This window comes from Phaethon aethereus (genome assembly GCF_964289735.1).
Source record: "Phaethon aethereus genome assembly, chromosome: 5".
NCBI lineage: Eukaryota > Metazoa > Chordata > Aves > Phaethontiformes > Phaethontidae > Phaethon > Phaethon aethereus.
In genome coordinates this window covers 41,006,754-41,034,136 of record NC_138579.1, presented here as the reverse complement: position 1 = coordinate 41,034,136, position 27,383 = coordinate 41,006,754, and the positions used below count along the sequence as shown (strand labels likewise).

Below are 27,383 nucleotides of genomic sequence, written 5' to 3'. Positions count from 1 at the left end.
AATGTCAGTTTTGGTCTTTAGTGTTGTACAGCCAGTGTAAGCAGACGAGATTTTTAGATTTTTTTTTTTCTTTTTTTTTAGGGTATTTGTGTTAAAATTCTCCCTACTGCCAGCCTGCAATTGCACCGGGTGCGGGAGCCAAGAAATGGCCTCTGAATGTGTTCACCCCCCACTCCTCTGACCAGATGTCTGGTGGACATAGTGTACAATTAAAGCCAGCGGCACGTGAAACACGGGTGTCACTATAAAATACGGTCTCAGTCACAGGGTTCAGATCCAGAGGAGAGTTTCAACAAAGATGAGAGAGCTTTCAGACCTGATCTATACTTTAAAATATTGCTTTAAGTCAAAGGGATGAGCTGTTGGACACCTTCTCACCACAAGTTTTATTGTCTATGTTGTTTATAGCTACTGCAGCATAGCAGAAGTTTAGGTAGAGAATAGTTATGGTAGATTAGAAATTGTCGATGTTAACACATCACCTTCTCCTTCAACAGAAGTGCTCCCGGGGTGTATTTTAGCAGTCTGTCTATTGACTTCGGTGACACCATAAATATGTGTTACTTCTTCCCCCTGTTAGATCTCCGGAGCTGATAGACACGTGAGAGTGATCCAGGGTTTGCCAGGGCTGAGCCACCACCTGAATTATTAACTGAGTTCCAGCTGCAGACTCTTTGCCGCACACCTTTGTCATAGCAAATGCCGTTTACCACAAGATTAGCGAAATTAGACCATTTCTTCATCTTGACCACATAAGTGATGAAATGAAGCAAGAAAGACTTTCAGCTCTCTGGCTTGTGCGCTACCGCGGTGTCTGTAACTTGAACCACATTTTGGACCACTCTTTGTGTAAAACAAAATTGTTTGTGGGCTGAACTAGCCTTTTTTTTTTTTTTAAGGGAATTTGAATATACCTATAGTATCCTGCCATAGGCAGCTACAGGGCTTTGTCTTCACGTATTTTGCCACAGAGGGATGGTATATGGAGCAGGGGTGGTGTTCACCAACACCACTCCAGGAAGTCTTGGACATGTGAATTTTCTCATAGGTCATGAAAAACACTGTTTTTTGAACCAAAGTAGCAGCAAAATAGAGAGATTGTGAAGGAGAGGAGCAGGGAAGGCAGGAAAAGTGAGTTTTAATGTTTTCGGTATCTACTGACAGGCTTGCCGTACGCTACAGTGCCTCATCACACTGCTGGCATAATTAAAAATAGTCTTTCCAATGACACTAGGTTGGGCTCATGGTACCAGAAGGCATGTTGTTTAATGTGAAAGAGGATCTGACTTAGAGGCTGAAGAAAGACATGTCCATGAGTTACTGTTTTTCCCTTAGACATGCCAAGAGCCCTGGGCTAACGGAGAGCAATCTGCAACTATGCAGACCTGGCCGTGGGCATTTGTTGGACTCCTTTGCAGTCACAACATTTGGAGAGAGCACCCAATGGAGCGAATAAATCTGTATATTTTTGCAAAATATTTCTGCATTGCTACTAAAAAGAAGCCACTGTGGCCCTCACTCCACTATTAGTATTTTCTAAGCAATCCTCAGCCGGCAAGAGCCCATTTCTTCATCCAAAATAGGATGGATCACTTCAACAATGAGGCACCATCATTACAAGATGCAGCACAGAAAACCTGCAGAGGTGTTTCTGAGGCAAATGAGGAACGAGACAGTCAAGACTAATAGCTGGAAGAGAGCAGGAATGGCTGCGAAGGGACAGAGATAAAGCAGTGAACAGAACCTGACCTTCATGTCATTTGAGAAAGGGAGAGTCTTTAGCTGGAGTCTCTGCAATGAGCAATGTGTGTACGCAGGCAAGTGAGCACGTGAATACGTGTATGCATTTAGCTCTGATTTATTTCTGTACATTTGATTCCATTCTTTCTGTTTCTTTTCAAATGTGACGGAAGCTATTTAACTCTCTGATTAACTCACCTCCCTGTATGAGTTGTTTTCTGTGATATATTCCAGCACTGTATAACCTTTCTGGAAGCCGACTCTCTGCTGTTGGGATGAATTCCTCCCTGATGTGTAGTGTGGCACATTTGTTCTATTTACTGGTGTTGGAATGAGGTTCTGCATTTGCTGTAAATTAGATCTGGAGGAACATTTCAGTGTCATGTCAGGTTCTGCTAGTTTGGTAGTATTCCGACATTACATGAGGTCCTCTCAGCAAGAAAAGGTATCATGTCACATCTCCTTCTGCACAGTTGCAGTTTCAAGGTCCCCAGAACTTTAGTTTGGACTTGGTCTCAGTAAATCTCAGTAAAATCTGACTCTTGTTTCGTGCTGACATTTCAAGGGCTCCAAAACCCAGTGATCTTCTTAGCCCATCTGAGCTCATCAGTACTGTCAAAACATTTCTTTATTCAAAGGCTTAAGAGTGATATGAGCAATGTCATTGATCCCTCCTTCCTTAAATATCTCCTTTATTTTCTATTCAGTTTCCTTAATAACTTATGTACACACAGTCCTTTGCTGAACAGGCTTTAGTGTTCGTATCACAACCATGCGAATATAACTGGAGAACAAAAATCCTTATTACAGCATTTGGTGGTATCACGGGCACGTAAAGGAAATATATTCCCTACAGCTTTATTGCCTTACTGAGCAATTCTCAGCAACCATTTCCTTCACTAGCTAGAAAATATAGAAGCTTCTTGTGGGGTGGTGATGGGTGATGAGACGACACAGCAAAATACCGCTGATAGGTCTGGTAATGAAGATAGCACATCTATGCCCACATCTACTGTAGCTGTGCCTTTTCTTCTTACTGGAGAAGCAGCCTTTCTTCCTCCACTCTTAAAAAGACTGAGGCTGGTGGAGGTGGAAAAGATTTTTTCCTACCCATTGGCTGTAGCCTAAGAACAGCAGATCGGCTAGAGGTGAAAAGACCCCGTGCACCTGATGATGGTGTAAGTTTCTAGAAGTCGCACGTGGTAGTGCTGGATGTGTGTACCTGTATTTCTAGTTTTTCTATAGATGAGCAATTGGCTATCCCCGTCTTGTGCCCCCCGCCCCTGACTCTGCGTGGTGTTAATGCTTATGTGTGTGTGAGAGGGATGCTAAATATGGGGCTTTCCAAGAGGGCAAGCAGTAGCATATTGCAGGTGACGTAGGGACTGCCTCAGCCTTATAGGTGTGGTTTGGGACTACAGTACTTTATTTCAGCGGTATATTTTTCTTGTTTTGTTTTGCAGAAGGAACACTGACCCTACCTTTGGTTTGTTTGTTTGTTTGTATTTTCCCCTCCAGAAAGCCCATTGCTGACCCTGCTACTGTGATACCGCTGTTTTGCAAAGCTGGAGTCGACACGCATGTAGGGGCGGGGGTTGTAACTCTGGCAATTTGTCCTTCCCAATTAGATGTGACTGTTCTGCTAGCTTTCCCTTCTTTATTCCTTTCATTTAGTTCATTGTGGGAGTTGGCTTGGGGTTTTTTCCTTTTGGTTTCTTGTTTTGATCCTGGAAGTTTAGCTGTGCAATTTGGTTTCTTCTGTGCCAACCAACTTTAGTGGCAGAGCTCTTAAAAAAATTAAAAGCTGTATCCCTCCATCCTGTCTTACTTCTTCTCTGTACGCTACTGCTCCCATTTAAACAAAGTTTACAGAATTGCTCCACTCATTTGGACACCAGGAAGGGAAGCTCTGAAATGGAGAATAACCTCATTTCCACCAGGTCTTTCAGTCTGCTTGAAGCAACGTTAATTGAAACTGTAGTCCAATTTCTATTAAGACGGATGGGCTCTCTCTGAAATTGGGTTTGTTTCTGATTTCATCCTTTCCCTTGTTTCCTTACCAAAAAAAAGCCCCACAAAACCCAAACCCAAAGCCAAACCATTTTTAAGAGCTCTGAATAGAACTGCTTTGCCAATGGGGAATGGGTGGGGATGACTCTGATTTTCTCTTGTGCCCGGCAGCGAAAGGGTTAATGCCTGCTTTCCTCTTTGGTATCTGTTAGTTGCAGCCCATGTTGTGATCAGTCCATGTCCATGTGCATTTTGTTCCCAGATTTAATACCGGTTAATTAACAAGCAATAAGTGAGCCTTAACAATGACAGTTGTTTCCAATCTTCCTCAGGACACCCGACCTGCCTGCAGTTCACCACAAACATGACTGAGGCTGTTAAAACCTATCAGTGGCAGTGCATTGAGTGCAAATCCTGCAGCCTTTGTGGGACCTCTGAGAACGATGTGAGTTCATTTACCTTTTCGTGCAAATAAGCGTCACTGCAAGCTACTGTCATGCCCGCCCTTGAGAAGCATGTGGCAATGGTGTGGGTCATGGCTTTACTGCTGCTTCCATACATCGCTGAGGAAGAGCCACTCCTGAGAGCAGAGATGGGCTTCTCCCCAGTGTCCCTGTTCAGTCACTGGTCTCTGCCAAAATTACCACGGGTATCATATAGGGCCAGTTATGATGCCAGTACTTGTGGCTTGTATGCTTATTCAGTAGAAATCAGCTGGAGGCCATAAACTCATGTTGCAGGGAGCTGCAAGAGAGAAGTATTTTCAATGTGGTAGTCAGGGGTAGATGTGAATGGGTGACAACCCGAGAGATGGCAGCTCTGTTTCTTCTGTCCCTGATTTTGCTTACTTCCTTGGCATGAGTTTTTAATTTTAATTACAAGACTTGGGAAACACGAAAGCATTTGAACTGGGATGGCTAGGCCTCTCTCTAGTCACCTAATCACCTACCCCAGTGATTTCCACCCTGTGATCCAGAGTCTGCAGCTGAACAGTGTCCTCTTTGTGGGGTTTTCAGTTAACAGCTGATGCTAAAGGTCCTTGGTAGTCTGTGAGAAACTTGGAGAACTGCTAGTGGCTGGAGAACTTCGAAGGTGATTAGCTAACACTACATTCCCTATCACAGAATAAATTTGAAGCCTGAGATTTTGTTTCGCTTTAGCAGTAAATAAGGAAATCCAGAAACAGGGAGCTGTTCTGTGTTAGGAATCACGGGATACTTCAGAGCAGCTTTTTTCCCCCCAAGATATATGAAAGAGCTGCAGACCACATAGTGGGATCATGTCATTTCCATCTGTTTCATAGAGCATGTACTCAGCTGAGTTTTGGAGAACTGACTAAGTCCAGGCTTTTGACGAGAAAGGTTTCCCCTGAAGGGATGAGATCCAGCACATGGTCACATTGGAGCCCAGCAAAGCCTGTCCTCTTCTCTCAGTACAGCATATCCCTGGGCCAACAGCTTTTACTCCTGCATCATGAGGCCACCTTGGAGAGGAAGTCCTCCACCTCTCAGAGAGATTTTCCAGTTAGAAACTGAACTGCCTTTGTGATGAGAAGGGCTCTGTGCAGCCTCTCGGAAAGATGATGGTTGATCGTGGATGCACAAACGTGATGCCTGTAGCCTTTTACATTCCCAATAGTCTCTTAGTGTCTATGTTGCAGCTCTGCATTCCTAGCTGAGCACTGCTGGTTACCATGCTTATGTTTTCATCTTGGCAAGACACTAATTTACATCATTTTCTTTCTTCTCCTCTCCTTCTCTCCCTGTTTCCCTACTGTCTCTCCAACAACCCTGCCTCAGGACCAGCTGCTCTTCTGTGATGACTGTGACCGTGGCTATCACATGTATTGCTTGAATCCACCAGTCTTTGAGCCCCCAGAAGGTAACATATGTTGGAAGTCTGCTCTGAAAATCACAATATAGTCCTTGTGGAGGAGGGAAGAATTTCAGAAAGGTGGCCTGGGCCATGCAGGGTTAAAGAAGCAGTAGCAAAGCAGAGGCAGGTAGCACCAGAAAGAAAGAAAATTGATAGACATGGAGGTCTAGTGTGATCTGAGATGTCCTATTCAATCTTGCCCAGTGTCTACCTCCTCTTCCAGGACATGGCTCTTCTGCGGGTCATGGGTACCTTTGGGTGTCCCAGATGGTATTGGACACCTCAATTTAGTCAACTGAATTGAGCTCCTGTGAACTATGACTTTGGACTTCCTAAGAAGTCAAAGTCCCAGAGAGTCAGCCCTGGACAGGGTGGTCCTCTCTGGAATAGCTGAGAATCTGTTGTCAGGAGACTGGATTAAAAGGAATGACCTTCCTTGTTCTCTGGTCTGTCTGTGCCTTGGAAGGGTGAGAGTTTTGTGGTCTGTATTACATTTGGTATGTAGTTATGTCCTGTGCAGGGGATTCAGTCTGACTGTACTACAACTGGTTGTAGTTTGTCACTTGGTTGTGCAGCAGAGGAACTAGTCCCTTACCATTATTGATTCTCTGATTAAAATCTGCAGAGAGCAGTAGAACTGGAGAAGGACACATGTGAATGCGAATGACTGCAGTTTACATGAGGGGTGAGACAAGAATAATTACAAATCAATCATGGATTCAGGAACTAAATGTTTGTAACTTTGATAAAGAGGAAACTAAATCAGGAGGGGAAAATTTTGAAATGCAGCTAGTAGTTGGCTAAAGGTTTCTGTTTGACTGGGAAGTGGTGTATTGAAAGTATGAAAGTGTAAAACACTTAGTGGCAATGCACACCCCCACTGTGTTGTAACTTGTGTAGAAAGCCTATGTACACAACACCAAGGGCAGCAGAGCCTGCTTCAGAAAAAAACAGGCAATTCCAATCTTAGGAATATTTGATATCCTATTCAAGCCAATCTTGACATAAACTTGAATGCCTGGATTTGATGTCATTCCTATAAGAAGGATTTCTTCATTTGCAGGGAGCTGGAGTTGTCATTTGTGCCGAGAGCTGCTCAGAGAGAGAGCATCAGCTTTTGGCTTCCAGGCCTGAGGAGCTCCAGCAGTCAAGAAACACTTTGCTCCTGGTGTTGCCATACCAGCACACAATTCCCATCCAGGACACAAAGACACAACCCACATCAAAATGAACAGACACTCAAATGCAGGAAGAGGTATCTGTGGTATTCACTGTCACTAATGCCATACCTCCTGGGCTCTACTAGAAGGATTGTGTACTTTCCCGATGCTCCAGATGAAATCTCTTCACTGCTGTGCATGGTTGCTGCTTGCCGTTATGGGCTCACATGCATTATAGAAGGGGGAGGGTTGTTATATCGACATGGAGAAATCGATTTTGTGTAGCTTTGTGCTTTCTGTTTATTCTTCTTTTTTAAAGAAGAAGTAGTAAGATATCTCCCAAGGAATTATCGGTGAGTACTTTGGCTGGGAGCAGCACCAGTTGTTTCTCTTCACAGGCTTGACTGGAAATCTCTTTACTGCGACCACTCTGTATTCGTAGCGGGGCTTTGAGGGTTGCATTAATTCAGTACTTCCCAGGTCGTGAACAAGGTGTTGTCACTAAGAGAAGCACTGACGAAGAATTTTTGGGGTGACACTTTTTCCCTTGGATCAAATGCTTTGATTTGGCAGATCTTTAGAAATCTGGTTTTAGTATCTCTGGAGGAAGAACAGTACCAGCACGTTCACACACATATGCTTAGAAAAGCTTACCGTCTTTGGTATTTCAGGATATTCAGGCACACTGTCCCACTGCCGTGCTAGCATACAGTCCAGATTCATTTTATTTTGGTTCAGAAGATTGTGAATGCTTATATATGTAACTGCCTTGCTGTTTAGCTCAGAAAATCAAACAAAAGAAAAACGTCATCTTAAGTTTGTCATAGAAAGCAAAATTGTCAGTTTTCTGAGCAATCTAAAGTAAGTTGCAAAAAGGAACAACTTTGGCTTAGGGTCAAATGATGCAATTTTGAGTAATTTTCTGAAATTTCTGAACGAAAATGTTCTGCAACTTAAAGTTGCATTTTATTCCGGAAATGGCCTAATCAGGACTTCCAGCATTTCCAAAGTGTTACTGTTTTTTATCAAAGTAATTATCAAGACCTAGCTGAATTTTCAAATAATTTTGCCCCGAAATTCTCTACAACCGCATTTTTGGCAAACGTGATAATTTGTCAGAAAAACTTCCCCAGCTCTAAAGAAGGCAATAATTTACTGAACCTAATAGGAAAAGAAAGATTTCCATAATGATTTTAAAATTTAAGTAGAAATAGTTGTACTTTATTTAAACAAACCTCTACATGTGAAATGAAGAAACATTAAGCAAGAGCATCAATTGAAAAAATATTATTACAGTTGAGTCTCTTTGAATAATTTAAGACATTACTAGGAGGACAAGTGAGTACATTAAAAAGTTTCTACCAGATACATCTTTAAGGTTAAAAACCTGCAACTCCCCAAACTGCCAAGTGGTCCAGAATGACCGTTTTCTTGGGTATGACATATATTACTTTCTATGCATAGATTTAAGTGGGTTTATAATATGAATTTACAAGAGTCCCAAGCAGCATGTGACTCGGGTTGCTTGTACAAGTAGGCAAGGACACTGAAGATTATGTCTGGCATATTTATATTGGTTGAAATATTTCCGCAAAATTAAATGTCCCCAAACACTTGAAAGGACATTGTGAAAGAATATCAGTGAGCTAATCTTGCTTCCTTCTCCTGCTAATTACACTTAGTTAGAATGAGCTATATTGACTTAATGCACTTTTCCTCATTATTTAGACAGTTTCTTCACCTTTTGCGTTTTGTCCAGCTTGCACGCTGAAAGTAGCCATGTCAGCTGCTGGATTCTCCCACGTACTGTCGCAGCCTTTTCTCAGGGTGCAGCAGGAGTGTTTTAACCTGTTAGAAAAAGATTTAGAAAGTATTTATCCTAGTCGTATCGGACCAAATCTCAACTGGAGCAACTGCACTGGCTACCTGTGAAATGGATTCAATACCTTAGGCTTTCCATGTGATGGCCCCTCAGACGAACCAAGAGTACAAAGAAATTTGAGCATCAGGTGTAGGGAAGGTAAAACGGGAGCCTGTGGACCTGAATTAGGTGTCTGGTATCCGTTGGGACAAAGGTCTAGAAAAAATGTAAAATTAAGCATCTTCCAGTCCGGAACTCCCCTGGCCATGGGGAGCACTTGGAGGCCACAGTTCACCCACATGAGCACTTGCACCCATCTGTTGGTGTGGTCAAACCCTGCTGACCTGGCGCTTTGGGACCATCGCACGGTTCAGGCTGATACAAAGTCCCGTTGCTGGTATGGCCAGGAGCACAAGTGTGAATTCACCAGAGACACCACTGGGCTCTTTCACAGAAAGTGAGTGTTTAGGCAAGAGGGACTGGAGCTGAGAAGTGTGTGCGCTGGAGGGAAGTTTTGTGGTGGGAGTTTTACGGGGAGAAGTGTGTGTGCTGGTGGTGGGAGCAGCAGAGGTGGGTTAGTGTTTGGGCTGGTGCTCAGCTGGGCTTAGGGAGCTCCATCATAAAAATGGCCATCACCTTCCAGTTTCCTGGTATTTGCATTGACCTTGGGAGAGGAGTAGGACAATGTCTGCATTACCAAATGGAGAGGAAATCGCATATTGTTTTAGCCTGTGTGCTAAGCAGGCAGTGGTGGCTCACCATGTAAGTCTCAGGTAGCCCTGTTGGTGGGACCAGCTGGTGCAGAACGTCAGTGGTCCCTATGACAGAGACATTGCTGGATGAGCTGCGCTCTGCACGCACACTCGCTCTCTGTTTTGTGGTTTTGATCCATAGCGCTGACTGTTTTGTCCTCGCACAACCGTTCTGCAGTGAATGTCGTCTTGCATGTTTAGAAATGTTCCTCAGTGGCTTTGCTGAAGTTTCATCACTAATGAGGTATGACGAAAGGAGAGATTGCTGGATCTTCAATGGCAAAATTCTGTTTGCTGTCTGAGATCAGTGTAATAGGGTACTTACCCGCAGCGGTCTGTCTGCGTTTCGTCTCTCCAGCTTTGTGCTGTGTCGCTGTGTAGCCAGGCAGCTCCAGGTAACTTCGGCAGCCAGATGAGTTGCAAGCTCTCCCATGCTGAGAACTTACTCCAGCTACAGTCTCCCTTCTCCACTAGCTCAGTCTAAGACAGGGAGCTGGGAGAGACCTCTTGGTGGCATTTTTAGCATGCATTCAGAGCCATACGTCTTGGCGTACTTTGATCGATCCACCAAGTGAACAATGCTGTACTGGCTTTACCAAGATGTGAAGAGATCTGTGGCACAGCCACGGGGGTGAGGAAGAGGAGTTTAGAAACTCTGATAACTGATTCCCTGTCACCTGGTACCCCCCTGGGGACAGCCATCCCGCATGACTGCTGGGATGAACACCTTGACTGACACCATCCACTGTCAGGCAAATCTTGAAACCCCTCGTAGCGGTGATCTGGTCTGGGTGGCCAACAATGTGAGGACTCTGGCTTTCTATGCTTCTTTCTCTCTTGCTGCAGCAGGACATGCAAGTTTGTTGGCAACCCCTGAGGTGATCAAACTCTGGCGTACTTCAAAACTCTTCCGTGTAGGCAAAGCAAGCAATATTTTAGCACAAATTAGGGCAAACTACCACAGGACATGGTAGATCCTGCATCCCTCGAAGTCTTCAAATCAAGAATGGGCAGCTTCCCAGGTGGTGTACCTTAATTAAACATCATCTTAGTTAATCACAGGGATGTCTGACTGAAAAAGGCTTGTCTTATAGAGGAAGTCAGGCTGGATGATGTAATTGTTAGATGTTTACTGTGGGAGAGGATGTATTTAAATACAAGCTGTGTCTACATAATGGCTTTAAAGTATGTTAGTTAAACATATTCATGTGATCCTGCCGATTTTTGAACTTTTTAGGTAACCTAAAAAAGGTCAGTTATAGAAAACCGCCTTCACTGATGCAGTGAATTGTGCATTAACCTCCTTCATGCCCGCTACGGCAGCTACGCTGGTGTTAGCTACCTCAGGCTGTTCCAGAGACTGAACAATTCAGACTGTATTGCGTGAAACCATGGCTGGGGTCTGGCTTTCCCTCCATCACAACTGTGTGCTGTGTTGCCCAGTTTTCTGCCCCGTGGTGGGAAGACGGGCTGGGGAGGGGAGCTGCTGCAGTGGCAGCCTCGGAAACCAGAGGGGTGGAGAAATGGTCACAAAAACAGGGGCACATCCAAGTGGTACCACTGAGGAGGCGAGCTCGTGTTACCCTCACAGCGCCTGCCCTGTAGCTTGGAACAGACGGTACCTTTAAGAAACATGATGTGGGTCCCATTCTGCCTCCAAGCTGTACTTCCATAGACGTGTCTTTAGAACTGAATTTACAGCATTTATGTAAATGTACTATAGGCCAGTTCTTCAGCTAGGAAAGCCACCGTTAAGTGTGTTCTTTTGAAGCACACTTTGCTCTAAATAACTTTGAAATAATTATTTCTCAGCATTCTTTAGAAGGAGCTGAGTAAATTCTGCCCCAAAGGAAGACTCTCCCACACTGTGCAGTGTTGTGGGGCTGTTGCGTGTTCTTCACACCTGCAGCATGTGTTTTGACAGGGGTCATTTGGGAGGTGAGGAGTGGATGGGGGTAGAAAGGAATATTAATTAAGCTTGTCACTGCCAGAGGGGTAGTGTGCACTGTGTGCAAGGAAATTCCAGGTAGAGCTGGGCATGATTTTTCTACATGGAGTAGTTTTTATTTAAAAAAAGATATGCTTTTGAGAGAACCACAATTATTCACATATCCAAGTTCAATCTGGCAAATTATATCATACAAAAAATAAGGGGGGAGTATCGGAAGAGTTGAAAATGCTTGTTTCAATCTTTTTAGAATTAATAACTTCAATATTTGAATTTCAAAGTTAACTTAATTTCAAAATAATATTAAAAAATCCTTAATTTGAAATAAAACATTTAATGTGAGGCTCAAAAGTATTTCAGGTTTATCTGAATTGAAATTTTCCAAATTTTCCAGTTTAGTGTCATATCCACCACTATGTATCTGGTTAATTCAGTTCCAGCATGTCAAGAAATTACATTAGAGAAAACTTTACAGTATCTACTCAAAAGAAAGTTAGCAGCTGTAGAGGAATAGGAATCTTTAACACGATGCAACTGGTTCACCTAAAAGTAAAAGAAGGTAAATAAAATGGAGAAAAATATAATTGTGAATGCTAGGAGCACTTTCTTAAAGTGAGACATCTTGGTTGATCTTAATTGTCTGTCTGTCTGTCTAATCATTTGGCAATGCCAACTGTTAGTCTATAAACTGTCTTTCAGAGCAGAAGGGGGAAATGCTTTATGTTTTCCCGCTATATAAAAAAACTGGACAAAGCAAAAAAGACTGTATTGAGAACAATTTGGCACCAGTCTGGGAGGGCAGAAAATGCAAATCTTATGGAGGATATGATAAAAGATGGATTGTCTTGTCCATTTTGTTATGGGAGGCTGCGGGTCAGACAAGAGGAGGTCCTCACCTGAAATTTTAACGGTCAAGCAGATCTATATTTTTGTGAAAATAAGTACTTGGAGGAGTACGTGGAGAGGAGCAGGCAGACAGGACAGGAAAGCCCTCTTCTCTAGGCAGTTCTGAGTTTGTTACGATTTTAGCATCTCATACTTTTGCATGATATAGTACCTGGCAGAACAAGGGAAGTATGCGTTAATTGTCTTCAGGCAGTCGGGCAGGGTGACCACCACTGCCGGGGCAGGAGCAGGCGGGTGCTGTCCCTCTCCTGCCCCGTTCCCCACAGCCGAAGGTGTCTGTAGGAACAATCCGCAGCCAAAGCAGGCAGAGATGCTCACGTACTCATCGCCAAATGTCGGCCTTGGTGAACAGCGGCTGACCCGAACGGGAGACCGCGCACCCAGCAGAGCTGCTGGCTGTGCCGAGCTGCCCGCCTGGCCCGGCGGGAGAGCCGGAGCTGCTCCCAGCTCACCTGCAAGCGCGACGTTCCGTCGCACCCACGCGGAGTGACGAAGCGCGGGGCTCGTTCCCCCTTACGACAGGGATCGCGGCACTGCTGCGGGGAGGTACCCAAACTCTCTGTGCCTCGCTTCTGGAGAAGAGGCAGGATGGCAATTCTTAGCTGTTTTTGTAAAGCACTTGGAACCCGCCAACGGCGTGGACACGCTGCGTGCCGCCTTTCGCTGCAGTGCCGCAGCCCTGGGCTGTTCCCTGTGCCGTCTATTTCTGCCAGCCGCGGGCCCGCGTCCCTGCCCGGGGAGATGGGAGCAGGTGACAAGCCAGGAGCTGGATGCCGAAGGTCCAAGATCCTGCAGAGGAAATGAAAAGTTTTAGTTACTGTGGCTGTGCCTCTCCTCTGGTCAAAGAGGGCAGGAGTTGGGACTGGCAGGCAGCCGAATCCATCTTCAGTGGTGATACAATTACTAGCAACGACACCCAGCCCCGGCAGTGTTTAAATGGCTTTTCAGGGCAGGCACCAAACCCGGTCTGGTTTACATAAGATAAACTCAGTTTTGCTGGAGCGGAAGGGAGAGGAAGGGGAGTCTCTGGTCAGGAGGGAGCTGATGTATAAGGACAGTCGCCCAGCCCGCTCCCCGACACGTTCCCATGGCAGTGCAGGCTCCGGCTGCCGCCTTTCCACCAGCGCCGGTGCCATCAACTGGGGCCAGAGCATCAGGTCCCTGCTCCCGGGGAGCAGTTTTGCAGAGAGGGTGCTGGTGCTGTCCCAGCTCTGTCCCCTGCAGTGCCCGCCGGGGCGCAGGGTCTCACCGCACTGCAGACAGGAGTGACGGACGCAGCCAGGCAGTGTCCCTGGCTCGTGGCGGAGCGTGCCTCTCTTCCAGTAGCCAGGTTGCAAGATGTGGGAGCGCAATGTGGCTGTCCTGATGGCCAACTCCTACTGTGGGGCAGAGGAGCGGTGCGTTACTGTCCTGTCTCTCCAGCTGCGCCGCTGGGGTCTTTGGCGAGTCCCACCACCGCAGTGCACCGAGGCACTTAACTGAGGTGGAGTGGAAAGGTAAACAGTAGCAATTACTTCTGGGAACAGAAGGGTTTTTAGGGTTTACCCTCTTATTGCACAAATGTCAGAAAGAATGCCAGGCATTCTGCAGCTGGGGAATCAAGCCAATAGCTTAAGAATGTTTGAAGTGTGTTTCTGCCATGTTGGATGCAAATGTAAAGTATTATTACAGTATTCACCCGTGCATTCAGAATATATGTTGTTAGTGCTATTTTGAAATGAGGAAACTACTGTTTCCAGATCAGCTTGCCTCCCTTTGCATGCATGAAGTTAACAATAAAACACTTCACACCCGAAAATTGCTGATTTTTCAGGTAGTGATATTTTCTTTCAGACTCCTGTCAGTCTAGTCATCCATCTGATTCAGTTCATTGTAACAAACTATAGGTTTCACCTCCACTCAGGAAACGTTCCCGCTCTCCCCACTTTTCAGAAGCCAAGGAGAGAGAAGGGCAGGTTTTATTCTTCATATTCTGAAAGAGGGATAAGGGATGACGAGTCTGTTTCATGTTCACCTCCTTTCCATGCCTTGAATGAATGAACTGGTTGGCTGGGACAGAGCTCCTTTCTGTAGCAGTCTGAAAGGTCTTTGCTAGCATCTGTCACCTGTGCCTGAGATATCACAGTCTGGAGTTTTGTCCCCTTGGGTAGGACTCTTCCTGCTGTTGCGATATAAAACTTTGGAACCACTAATTCTCATCAAGGAACCACGTGCCTACAGTCCTGAAAATCAAGATAATGACTTCCCTTAGATTCCTCAAGATTTTCTGCCAGGAAGGCAGAAATCCCCCTGCCCATGAACTCTGCTGGAGCACAGATCTGTTTCCAGCCCAGACATCTGCTGCTGCTGGACTCAGGACTGCATTTTGATGTCCATTATGCACTGCCAGGTGCACACTTTGCCAGCAACATTAAAAGGGAAGTATGTGCTGAAAATCAAAGGATGAGACATGAATGTTATGGCTAATGTACTCTTCCTTCATAGCTCTCCTAGGAGTTTAACACAAGAGGTGTGCTCTTGCATCCTTTCGGGAAGGCTACAGCAAGTGCATGAGGAATTTCCAAGTGTCACCTTCTTTGAGCTTCATTACAGAATATCCTTCATTGTTCATTCCCATGTTTTTCTTCTTTTACAACGTATTCCTGGATTTCAGAGACGGTGTGTACCAAAGCTGATTTGAAAGGTTTAGAGCGATTTGGAAATAGAGAGCGGTCCAAACTGAACCATCAGCTTTCATCTCCCCCTTAGAAGTGTTCAACAAACCCTTGATCATTGCAGGGAATCAGACTCCTGTGCTGACTTAATCCCAACTCAGCGTTAAGGTCACACAATGGTTCATATAGACTCTTTTGTAGTCATAAATTGTTCTTTAAAAATGCAAGGAGAAATGTTTCCTCTTTACCTTGATGGCTTTCCATTTTTTGTGCTGCAGCCTCCTGTTTACTCAGACTTTCTTCCAACGCTGCAGCCTCAGTCAGCAGTGACCGGGACAGGCCTGGGAATAATTTATTTCATTGAATTGCAGATGTAAAGAGAGGCTCAAGAGCATTCAAGTAAATTGTCATCTGTGCTAGACAGTCAGATCTCCTAAGAACCAGAAGTTTGTGTACCTGTTAATCTATTGCTTCATCTTTTCTTCATCTGCCATTTCAGACTGAGCGTGCCATTGGTATACATGTGGGTTTTTTTCACTAGAAGTGGTGTCAAAGAAAAACATCAACAACTAAAATTAGAGGTGGAGAAGACTTGAGTTAGGATCTTTGCTATTGAACCTTTATTTGACTTTGGGGCAACATTGTCCCCATTATTCAAAAGGGGAATAGAAGGAGGATAAATCTGTGACATCACAGTGTATCTCAGATAAAAACTGCTACGTCATCAACTTTTAAGTACACTTTTAAAATGCTCAAGTAATGATCCCAAAATAGTGACATTCCCATTAATACATTGGTAGAGCCTTACTGTGTGATGCTGTAGTATTGAATTTTAATTGGAAGGAGACTTTGAGTTATATATACACATATATGTATTTGTGTGTCATATTAATGTTATTTACTGTAAATATTGCTCACCTGTCAGGGATAGATCTAAAGTCCTATAATAAGTGTTACTCACCTTGAAGGAGAAGAAGGAGGAAGGAGAAAATCTTATTTGTTTTGCAAAAGTGTGTCAGCATTCTAACAAAATAAGGCAAAACATTATCCCTTACAGCTTAATCTCAATCCTATTTGGAGCATGGTTTATCAACACATGAAAGAGTACCAATAGTCGAAAAGATAGGCCAGATTCTCAGCTGCTCTCAATCAACATTCCTCAGTTGACTTTAAGCCAAGAGATTGGCTTGGTGTCTTAAAGAGGCCCAGTCTAAGTAGTCTTACACTTTAATTTTTATTAAAAGATGCGTGCTGTTTAATAGTTGAGCACACCCAACACGTATAAGAAAATAGGTATTTCTGTATCAGATGAGTCTGGTCTGTGTACACTCAGTTCTGGTTCAGCCTGGTTCTGGTGATGCCATGTCACAGGCTCCAAAGGAAAGTGAGAAATCTCAGCAGAAGATAATGATGGAGCAGTCGGCAACCGGGGCAATTTTCTCCCTAACTCCATGGAGATTGGACTTGATTCATCAGTTTTCAGTGTATTGCCTTTTGATTTTCTGTAAACAGCCCCTCACTGCTCTATCAGGAAACGGTGAACAGCAGTGCATGATTTTCCTCTTCTGTATCGGACCTCACTTCGCTCGGCTCTAACCTCCCCTCTCTTACCCATTTCTAATCTGTTCCAGTCTTTTTGATCTCTCTGTCTCCTCACGTGGAAATCTTTTCCAGCCCCTATCATTTTTAGCATCTATCCCTGGAGTCCGTCCTCGTCAGCACTGCTTGCTCTGAGCCAGGCTGAAGGGAAAGTTTGCATGACCAGGATATGCCATAGGTTTACCGAGTGGTGCTTAAACCTTCCAAGCTTTACTTCTCTCCCAATGGTATGTCCTGCCAATGTCTTTGCTTTTTAACCACCCCGTGAGGGGGCACATCGTCACCTCTGGGATATTTTTGCCTTTGTGGTTACAGCTCATCTCGAAGGAATCTGTTTTACAGCCAGTGAAGCCACACAGCCTTGCTGCGGGCACAGTCTCGCCCTCCTTTCCTCGGTGCTCCAGCTGGGGACGTGGTCAGGCTGCCGGCGCATGAGATCACATCCAGCACGGCTACTCCCTGGAAGCCAAAGTGTTGCTTAGTAACCCACTCATGGAAGTACCAGAAGCATTTTTCAATCTGTCACGTTGGCGAAAAACACTGGCTTCTTGATTTAGAGGCATTCTGCTGTGCGTAGCGGGGCTGTGCTCCATTACCTTGCATCCAGCGCGATCTGCAAGTGAGGAAATGAACCTTCATTTAATGGAGGGGCTGGGGGGGGACACGGATGAGGCACAGAAAATATTTGTGAAGCCTTTAGCTGGTTCTCCTGGCATCTAGTCCTCATCTTAACTTCCTTCCTGTGGGAGATATTCCCTCCTTATGGAAGTGCACTCCAGGGCCCCATAGCAATTGGCCAAACAGGACCCTGCAGCACCTTCATCTATTATGAGACATTACTGCAATAAAACATGGTGTGTCATACTGAAACTGGATGAGGTATTGCAATATTTATGTTGTAAACCTCAGTGTCATGGACAATTGCTGCAAAATAATGTATGTCTTTTTTTAATGCAGTGGAGTCACAGCAGCTTCACAAGAGCACACAGAACGCAGACCATCTGGGATTACATGGTTTCCTCAGTTATTTTCAAATTATTCTGGTACAGAGAGTTAAATGAAAAACATCCTCTCATTTAAAAATAGATTGTAAAGGCTTTTAGGTTACTTCCCTTCCCCTTTTAAGAATAATTCAATTTGGGAGCAAAACATCCAAGAGCTGCGTTTTGACTTCAGAGGCTTGCTCCTTTATCTGGCACTGGTTTATCCTTAAAAATGGCTTCAAAAAGTAGTTGAGGGCTTTTATTTGAGGTACCTTATTGATTTTGCTATCAAATCTCCTCAGTTTGGAAGTGAAAAGGTATTTTAAGCAATGTCTAGCTTTGAGCTCTGGGGTCCAGCTGGGCTCTTCCCATCCTACTTCTTGTCATCAGAGGGAGTACAGCCATAGTCTGTGTCCTGCCATGGCATCACACATTTCTGTGGCTTGCCTCTTGTGGTCAGATCCTGTCCTGGAAGCCCTCTGCAAGAAAAAAGGAAGGGATTTTATACGGGTCATGGAAGGTCCCGAGTGGTCTGAAAACAAGGTTGTTAGACAAGTGTTCCCGAGAGGCTCTTTTGGTCTTCAGAGAGTCTCTTTCCTGGGATAATGCTCAATGCTGCGGTGATGAAATTAGCAAAGTTTGTTTCTCGTGCAGAGCCTTCTCGGTGTGAGTGACACGCACAACAGTTGTGGGCTAAAGCTTGACTCAGCATAAAGATGAAAAAACATCCAACAACATGAGAAGCTCCTGACTTGATTTCTGAGGACTTTCTGAGGAAGTTTCTGAAGATTCTTGTGGTTCTTCCTCGTCTAATAGATAAATTTGGGTACGGGATAAAGAGTCTTTCAATTTCATTGCGCGTAGTTACATTTTTATTGCATGTAGTCACAAGACATACAGAAAGCAATAAAAAAATGTTCCTGATGATTGGTGTGTGGCCAGCATGACAGCAGCTGATGACCTGCTGTGGGTCCAGGTGCAGAAGTGTCTACATCACACAAATATTCAGAGTGAGCTGGCTTCTCTAGGGGGCAGGGAGCATATTTGTCAGGGGAGCCAAAGACAGTGAAGGCCTGATCTACATTTTAGTTCTTATAACGGGCTGTGCCAGCTCAGGACTGATGGAAATCTTGCCCTTGTGATGCTTTGCTCTGTGGAGAGAGGATTCAGAGAAGCACTAAGTGTACAATGCATCGTTTGTTTTAAAAGTAGCAGGGTATCTATTTCCAGTCTTCTAATACAATGACCTTGAAGTTTGTTCGTAATTAAACAGTCTTGTCTTACCAGTTAGCCATTGAAGGAAAAGAACTGTTGTTATACAGAGAGTGGGCTAGGGAAGAGCAGTTGGACTGGTTAACTTCTAGGCAATACTGAGAAAGCACATCCACTCCCTGAATTCACAGGGGAAGGGCACCTCTTTCTTCGCACATTCTTCTCATTCTGCATGATAGAATTATTTGAGTTGAGAGAGATTTTAGAGCAACTGAGTTAGCTACAAAGCAGGGGATATTCTGCTAATATTAATCCTTGTTTAGTTTTTGAGGTTTTTCTGCTCACAGCCTTCTTTTCAGCATTGGGGATGCTCTAGGTTATCTCTGTCTCACCTAACTGGGATCTGCCTGCCCTTATGGAAACAACAAAATGTGGGTTGGAACCTGCCCCACTTCCTGGCTGTACATACTCTACCTATGATACATGTGTATGTTGAATGACTGCATCAGAGTGGCTTTTGTAACTGTGATGTCAAGATAATGTGGTTGGAGAAAACTAGGAATACATAAAACTTAACATGAATAGAAAATCAAAGTCACTGAAAAGGCAATACAGCTGAAGAAGTTTTCTTACTCTGAGCCACCACCATGTTTTCTACAATATGCCAGCTTCTGTATCCCTAAATAGCCTTTTATCCTCTTTGCAGCAGCAGAGAACTTGACTTTTGTGTCTTTACTCTGAGCTGGAGACATTGGTGTTCAGTCTTTTCATAATGTGCTGATGAATTGAAAAGCTAACCTTGTCATGCGTTTGTCAACTTCTGTAGCTTCCGACCAAAATAATCTAATGCCAGTCAGTGAATAGCCTGGAGGAGTTTTGGGTGCTACTGGCTGAAACGTGCCATTGAAACGTTGGTCTTCAGGGCAATAGTGATAAGGAGGTTTTGTATTGATGCTTGTGAGAAAAATCCAGCAGTCTCAGTTGAAACCGACTGTCCTGTTAGTCACACGGTAAGTACGGAGATGAGCCAGAACAACTGGCTGAGGGAAAAAATAAGGACTCCTGCCTGAAGAATACCCCAGATATCACTTTCATTTCAGAGGAAAAACCCTTCTGTAACCATTTCTGGGGTGGCAAGTGGGTGGGCTCACAAGGCTGGAGAGACATGTCACTGTAGCATGTTTCTCACTGCACCTTTGATTATGTGAACATACCAGAATAGGAGGAAAACGCCCGTCATTTCTTTCAAATTCCTTTTCAGCTATGTACACGATCTCCAGGTCACCTGTTGCTACCCACTGTGAGGCCTCATTGGAGTTTACACTATGCTGCTTGGTATTCATTTACTTTTGGTGGCCACAGACTAATGTTACAGGTTTGGGAACCAGTACATAATTGTAAGGACAGCTTATTGTGTTATTTTTTGTCCCTTTCTCTCCTTTGTGAAGTGTGAACCTTTCTTTTGAACTCTGAAGTGACTGTATTGTTACAATGTGTGTATGTAGAGATTTGTTTTGACATGGCTTGTGTGGAGGACCTTTGCTCTTCTTATCTCACACTCAGTTTTATTAAGTGCTTGATAGCTTTGCCAGCCTTTTGTGGGGGAGGAGAGGTGATGGGGTGTGTTCTTACACTCCAAAACTTGGTGTTTTTTTGAAGGAAATTTACCCAGCTTTACCTAGAGCGGTATGAGAATCCAGGGTGCTTCCGACTGTTCTTCAGTCGTCCCGATCTGATTTCTTCCAGGAGAAAGGGATTGGTCTTGAAACCCTCAGAAAAATATGTTGCTTAATGCTATAAGCCAGCACTGACCAAGAAGACCCATCAGTTTGTCATGCGTGGACATTTGCATGACATTTCACCCCTGTCTGAAGCAGTCTGAGCACAGAGTGAATCCCATCCTTTGCTCATGACAACTGACATTGCTCCCTGGACACTAATGGAGCTACCGCAGCTTGCACCAGCCAAGGATCAGCCCTTCTGTGTTTTGGTGGTTAGGAAACCCGTGAGTGAAATCCTACAAGGGTTTGAGAGAAGAGGGCAATGCGTGTTGGAAACCTCTCAACTTTGCAGGATTTCTTTGGTATTCATACACATTTGCAAGAATGTATTCCAAGCATCTTGTACTGTTATTAGTAACTTGTACTGTAGTTTGTTAGCAGTGTTGACTACCTACGTAGCTAATATTCTGTTGCAACTTAGAAAAAGTGTAAACGATTGCAGAAAACAGGAGTTTAGAACTTGTATGTACTTTTTTTTTTTATATTAAAGCACTTCAATTAAAAGTACAAGGAAAAATGCTCCTGTAGCCTTTGTTGTACATCTGAACGGATGTGTGGAAAGAGAGGGGAACTCTCTCTTCCTGAGATCTTCCCTGGTTACTTTGGTACTAACAAAAGAGATGGTCAAACTCTGGGGAAGGACTCTGCATGTTAAATCTTATTTGGTAAACAGAAGATGTCAGCAACCTAGTCTAGTATATATTATAAACTGATGGAGTCCCTGCGACCGAAGCCGAAGTGTCTGAGAGATTGCCAAGCCATTTACTAAGTGGTGTTTCACACAGATGTGAGTAGCTACAGAAGGGTGGTAACTGGGGAGGAGTTAGTGAATGAGTCCACTGTGTAATATGTTAGATTTCCTTTCTTTTTATCACCAAGTACCTCAGAGGTCACTGAGGAGTCTGTTGATGTAAAAGTGGAGGACAAGCATCCACAGTCCAGGGTTATTTCAGGAGTACTGGGAAGTTGTGGGTTTGGATACCAGAGGAGGGGTATTGGAAAAGAGCAGCACACACGGGCAACCAATGGCCCTCATCACACACCCCAGGAACTGGTTTTCTCCCCGCACCCCCTGAAATGTGCACATCCAAATACTTTTTCTGGATCACATCACTGTGGGATTGGCGTGCGTAAACAGACGTCTCTAAAGCGGCTTGCGATTTGGTGATCTCAGCCCAGCTCTTAGTAGCCAGATGCCCATAATATGAAAACAACCATCAAAACTGTCTCTTTTCCTGGCACTGTTTAATCAAAGGGACAATGGGAGAGAATGGCAGTCTTATTTCTACAAAGAGCCCTTCAATGTCAAATTTGCCATACAGTACAGTAGCTTTCACCTCTGTGGCACAGACCACAGCCACTCCAGAGAGGAACAAAAGCTCTCAGACAGCACGCAATTAATCCAGCATCTATTAAACCAAGCACGGGTAATTTTGAAGGAACATAACAGATTTCTGCTTTAAATTATTCCAAGCACTATTTTTTTTAACTCTACACAGTACGCACAGCTCAAAGTACAAAACAGAAGGCTGTGTTTCTGGCAGCTGTTATCTTCCCAGTAGCTGTTTTACATCCCCAGCAGCTCATAATCCTGAGACAAAAATCAAGTAAAGCACAGCAGAGGAACAACATTAAAATGCTGCTGGCTTTCCTGCTGCCCACAGCCATGATCAGGTGCCCAACGCAGGAGCAAACAATTAGTTCCATGGCCAAGGGAACTAATGAAATCTGGTTTCCTATGGATTTATGACAATATGTTGCCTTGGTGCCAGAGACTTGAGGGGTTAGTCTTTCTGCTAATATCTTGAATCCAGATGAGGATTTTATCAGCTATAGTCTCTGGAATGGCTTAATGAACTTTGAAGTGGTGATACATTTAGAAAAAAATATATATTGCACACTACATACAGTGAGAGATGAAATTTAGTGGTGGGAATCTACAAGATGATTTAAAAACACAGGTCAAAACAAATATAGCTTGTCTGCTAAGTCCTAAAAATGCGACTGCTGCTGGTTTTATTTCTGTAATGTCTGTCTAAGCTTGTTCTAGTGCAAGTCTATTGAATAATAGTGTGATTGCAATGGGGTAGTTCCAATAAAAGACACAGACTAGTTGCAGCAGTAGAGTATAAAGGTGTAAGTAAACAATATGTTTTCACAGAGGAGGAAAATTACCCAGAGATCTAAGCTGGACTGTGTATTTTTTAATCTATTTACAAGTGATTTGGAAAAGAAGATGAAAACTGAGGTGAGAAGTTTACTGAGAATGAAAAACTGTTCTGGGCAATCAAAACAAGAGTTGACGGTGAAGAGTTGCTGAAGTTTTTCATGATAATCAGGGACTGGGTTGTAAAATGACAGATGAAATCCACTGTTGATAAATGCACAGTAATGCTTCTGGGGAAAAAAACCCACCCTAATTATACATGCATAATGAGGGGCTCTAAATCAGCCATCACTGCACAGGAAAATGATCTCGATGTCGTCGCTAATTCTGAGAAAATGACAGGTCAAGCCTGATCAGGTGTCAAAAAGCAAGTAAAATGTTAGGAATTACTAGGAGGGGAGAAAAAAAGGAGAAAACAGAAAATATCATTATGTCCCTGCATAAATCTGTGGTGTGGTCCTGCGCTGGGTAGTGTTTGCAGCTTCTCTATTCCCCCACCCTCCCATTCCCGCAGCCCAGCACACATCCAAAAAGCCTGTAGGAGAGCCAGAAGAGGCACAGGGGACAGCCAGAAAGCGTTGGCACTCGGAGCAGCTTCCATGCGAGGAGAGAACAAATGTGCTGGACCCGTTGGCTGTCAAGAGAGATGGCAAACGAGAGACAGGCTTGCAGGTTTGCCAGGAACCAGCTGCCGCAGCGAGCGAGCTGCATCTCCAGCCCCAGACACCCCGAAGCATCTGGCTTCCTGCAGCTGAGGGGACACAGCCCAGCTGTAGCGTACACACTTGATACACACCTATACACACCTTACTTCTGATGCTTTTGGCCCCCAAGCTTCTTTTAGAGGTCATTGTTAGGGAAGGTTATTTCCCCAGCCAGCCTGGTACTTTGGTCCTCACATCTTACATCAGCAGAGTTTAGTTCTGTTCCTGGATACGTATTCCTACCACCTTAGTATGTGCCCATACTGGGACAGAAAAATCTATTTGTCACTTCAACCGTAGTCCTTCTTGAGCAACTTATGCTGTGCCTGCTTATTTCGTTCAGTACAGTTGATAAAAGGTTATCAAACAGCTTGTGGTTGAAGCTTTCAGCATTTTTCTGCCACAAAAACTGTATGAAACACTAAGTCCAAACGCAGCAAACCACGGCTAAACTTGGGGGGCACAAACCTAGCACCACGCAAGCAGAGGATAAACTTCCCATCCCCTTCTGTGGGACCAGGATTTCATCTCTAAGTGTAGGAGCTTCCTAAGAAGTTACAACGGTGATCACAAAGACTGAAGGTGGGCTTTCGCAACAGTAGAAATTGATTTAACGGCTTTTTAGTATGTGCTCCTAAAAGGCCTTAGTGCAACTATCTGTTTTGATACCACGATCTGTGCAGCCTCTGCTTTAGTCATTTTTCTACATGACCACCTTATTCCTGGGAAATAAGAATCCATAGGAATTGAAAGAGCCTTCTCCCCAAGGCTGCCTGCCTGTGCTTGAACGGAAGAAAGACCCGTCAGCCTCGAAGAGAAGCTACGGAGAGCAAAAGTACCTCCCCGGCAGCCTGACCTTGGCAAGGAGACAGGGGACTCAACATTCACGACAGGCGGCAGCTCCCTTTAATAAATATTTCACGGCAGAGAATGGCAGACTTGGGGAGAAAATGGAGGGCAGAGTTCAGCCTGTGACGCAAGGTGATGTGACCGGACCTTGTCTAGCGGGGCTGGAGGCCACCTAATTGGCATTCCTGCGCCATGCTTACGAATAGCATTCTGTAGTCCTCTGGGAATGCAAAAATAATTAAAAGGCCCCTCAGCACGCAGTGTTGCTAATGGGCTATTGCCTGCCATGTGATGTTTTTGTGCTCAATTAGAGCCGAGCAAAACAGACTGCTAAAAATTCACGTCTCCCTCCAAGAGACACCTGGGTGGACCAAGCCTCCTCTTCTGCTGCACGATGGCCCTTGTCGTGCATTGCCCTGCCACGCTTGCAGCGAGGAGCTGAAGGCGGAGGCGACGGCTAAGCTTCGTGCAGCAGAGCACACCTCTCCCTATTTACTGTGCTGCAGACTGAGCTCCGGCACGGGGAGCTGGTCGGGTCAGAGCAGTCGTCCTAGCACACCCAGGCACCTCCGCGGTGACCTTGAGCTGCAGGATGATTGTGCATGTGGTGTGAAGCAAAGGCCCTGGATCTCTTCCAGGCAAGAGCTCGCTCGCGCATTGCGTGTCTGTGTGGACTTCTGGCTTTTCCCAGCGCAGCGCAAGGCTTAGCCGGTGCCAGCTGCGGCTGCCTGGCAGAAGAATTCCTCCAAATAACCCCCCTTTCTCTGCGCAGATCCTGTACGAGATGATGCTGAAAGACCTATCAACACCTTCTGCGTTTTCTCAGGAGGGATTTGGCCACCTCAAGGCAATTTCTCTCTGCAAACTCAGATTTGCCTTCTGTCCAGGCACCTCCTTTATTTACCAGCTCTGCTGTGGAGGCTGCCTTGCCAGGTCTGCGTGCCTAACGCCTTGTGCCTGATGCTCTCACAAGCCTTGATTCCCTTTGCAAGCCATCGGTGCTTCGTTTGGGCCAAAACAACAATTCGTCTCCAAGGTATGGTCGGTTGAGTATTCATGGGCTAAACTTTAGGTAATTAGCATTGTTAATGTTCTCTGTGTGATATTACAGCTGTGGGGCTCATTAAAATGTTCTCTTGGGAGAAGCCAGGCGAAGAGTCAGGTGTCAGCTTTGCTTCATGTGGAAAAGCCTGCCTGTTATTCTGAGAGAATTATTTGTTTAAACACAGGATTTACACATGACGGTGTATTTAATCCCCAGGGTGTCTGACAGTCTGAGAGGTGGACTGAGCTGCTGGGCAGCATCTGGCGTGGCTCAGATGGCCCCAGCCCCTGGCAACCTCACTCCCAAGAGGAGACCTGGCCAGAGGGAGGAACTCAGCAGCAAGGATCTCCATCTCTTCTGTCTAGGAAAGCCTTGGGCCCCTGCGCTCCCCCCCAAAACGCAGACAGCAGGCAGGAGGCTGCAGGCTGGTCTCTCCTGGTGCCCACTGTCTCATCCCATCAGAAGGCCCTGTCAGGTCCTACCCACTGCCTGGCCAGCCCCAGCAGCTCCCCAGAGCAGGGACTGATGAGCACATTTAAAAGGAGGAAGACGAAAGGCCACAGAGGAGATCAAGCTGGTCTGAACCAAGGGGAGTTCAGATGGTGGGAAGTAGAGGTTGCATTTCATTCCTGTTCTTCCTACCAGGGAGGGTCCAATGGGGAGACAGGAGAAGATGGCAGTTCTTCCCACCACGGACTAACCTCCCTCGGCATGGGTCACCATATGAGCCACCCTTGCAGCAGGTGCCACACCATCCTTCAGCATCTTCCTGGGGCAGCACCAGCTCCTGCTCCTCGGGGAGGGGACGGCATGGCCCAGGGCTACCTTCCTATGGCACCATCAGGAGCAGTGCTGGTCATCCCACCCTGCCTCCATGTTTTATACAAGGAATGGCAGAGTTGAGCATGTTACCATTCTGGGCAGGGGAGTTGTGCCCCAGTAACAGGCCTGGAGGCATCCATGTACCTCAGGTACTGGGCACGACAGAACTGTGCTCTGCGGGCGGCTCTGCATTCGCTGTGTGACCTTCCTGAGTCCTTCTCCCCAGGCCTGCCAGCAGCTGGCCAAGCAATTACTTATGCACAACAGTTGAGCTTCTTCAGCTGAAGGTGGTCGCTGTGGACAGATGTCAGTGCAACACATGGGCACATACCAGCTGTTTGCAGGCTCTGAGCACAGGCAGGCAGAGATGCCCATTAACAGAGACAGAGATGTAGAGTGATGCGTGCTGGCTCCAGACCTGGCCTGCCAGTAACTGTACAGAATTTAAAGCATAAATAGTGGTGCTGTTGTTATTTTTTTAGGTTTCTTAAAATTTTTTGAAGCTTCAACCAGTATGCCCCCAGTATTGCTTACTGGGGTGCCTTCAGGGGAGTATGGAGGGCTGTCATTGTGCCTGGGGAGAACAGCCACCTGTGTGGCTGGCTTGAGCACCCAGTCCCACGCAAAGCTTTGTGTTTTGAGATGCCACATGTGACTGTCATCTTGCCACCATCTGAAACCAATGGTTTCAGCTTCTATGTAAGTTTCTCCAGCAACAGATTTTGTTGCTATGGCCCTTGGGGGGTTTGGCAGGCTGCTCAGATGGGTAATGGCCATGTCTGAAAGTCTCTCCGTTCCTTTCCATTTTAGCTCGTTAAATGTCCTCGCTTCCCACAGATCCTCTTTCTGCCGGTGGGAGTTGCAGGTAGGTGGCTGGAAGAGCAGAGAGATGGAGAGATGCAATGGAGGTATCGAGTTCCTGGTGTGAAGAGAAGCTGAGGGCCTGGGCGGGAATGAGGGATGGCGATGGGCAAGGAGGAGGAAGCCTAACAGAATGGAAAATGGGAGAGAATAGTCTGCAGGATGGGGATGGGGATGGAAGATTACCTGACTGCAGGGAGAGGATTTGTACAGTGGGATGCAATTATGCACCTGGACGCCTTCTGCAATATTTTCTTCGGTTTGGTCTTTTGGTAGAGGAAGAAGGCTGGCTGCTCCACATGCTGTCGCTGCAGCCACTATCAAAGGAAATGGTGTCCTTCCCAGAGCTCTGCTGACACCATCGGCTATCAGCACCCAAACTCAGATGCAAATGAACTGAGCCTTCTTGATGTCTGCTGAGTTAAAAAACAACACACACACACACACACAAGCC

General features: G+C 45.3%; 1 protein-coding gene across 1 annotated transcript in view; it reads left to right on the top strand.

Moving 5' to 3' along the window:
• Positions 1-6,759, top strand: part of DPF3 (double PHD fingers 3) — a gene marked incomplete at both ends in the record, with an annotated part of 161,238 nt that extends 154,479 nt beyond the window's left edge. Inside the window, 3 exons of the mRNA XM_082000787.1 lie at positions 4,083-4,195; positions 5,550-5,631; positions 6,689-6,759. Of these exons, the coding sequence (XP_081856913.1) occupies positions 4,083-4,195; positions 5,550-5,631; positions 6,689-6,759 (266 nt within the window). The remainder of the gene's footprint in view (positions 1-4,082; positions 4,196-5,549; positions 5,632-6,688) is intronic.
• Positions 6,760-27,383: the final 20,624 nt, after the last annotated feature.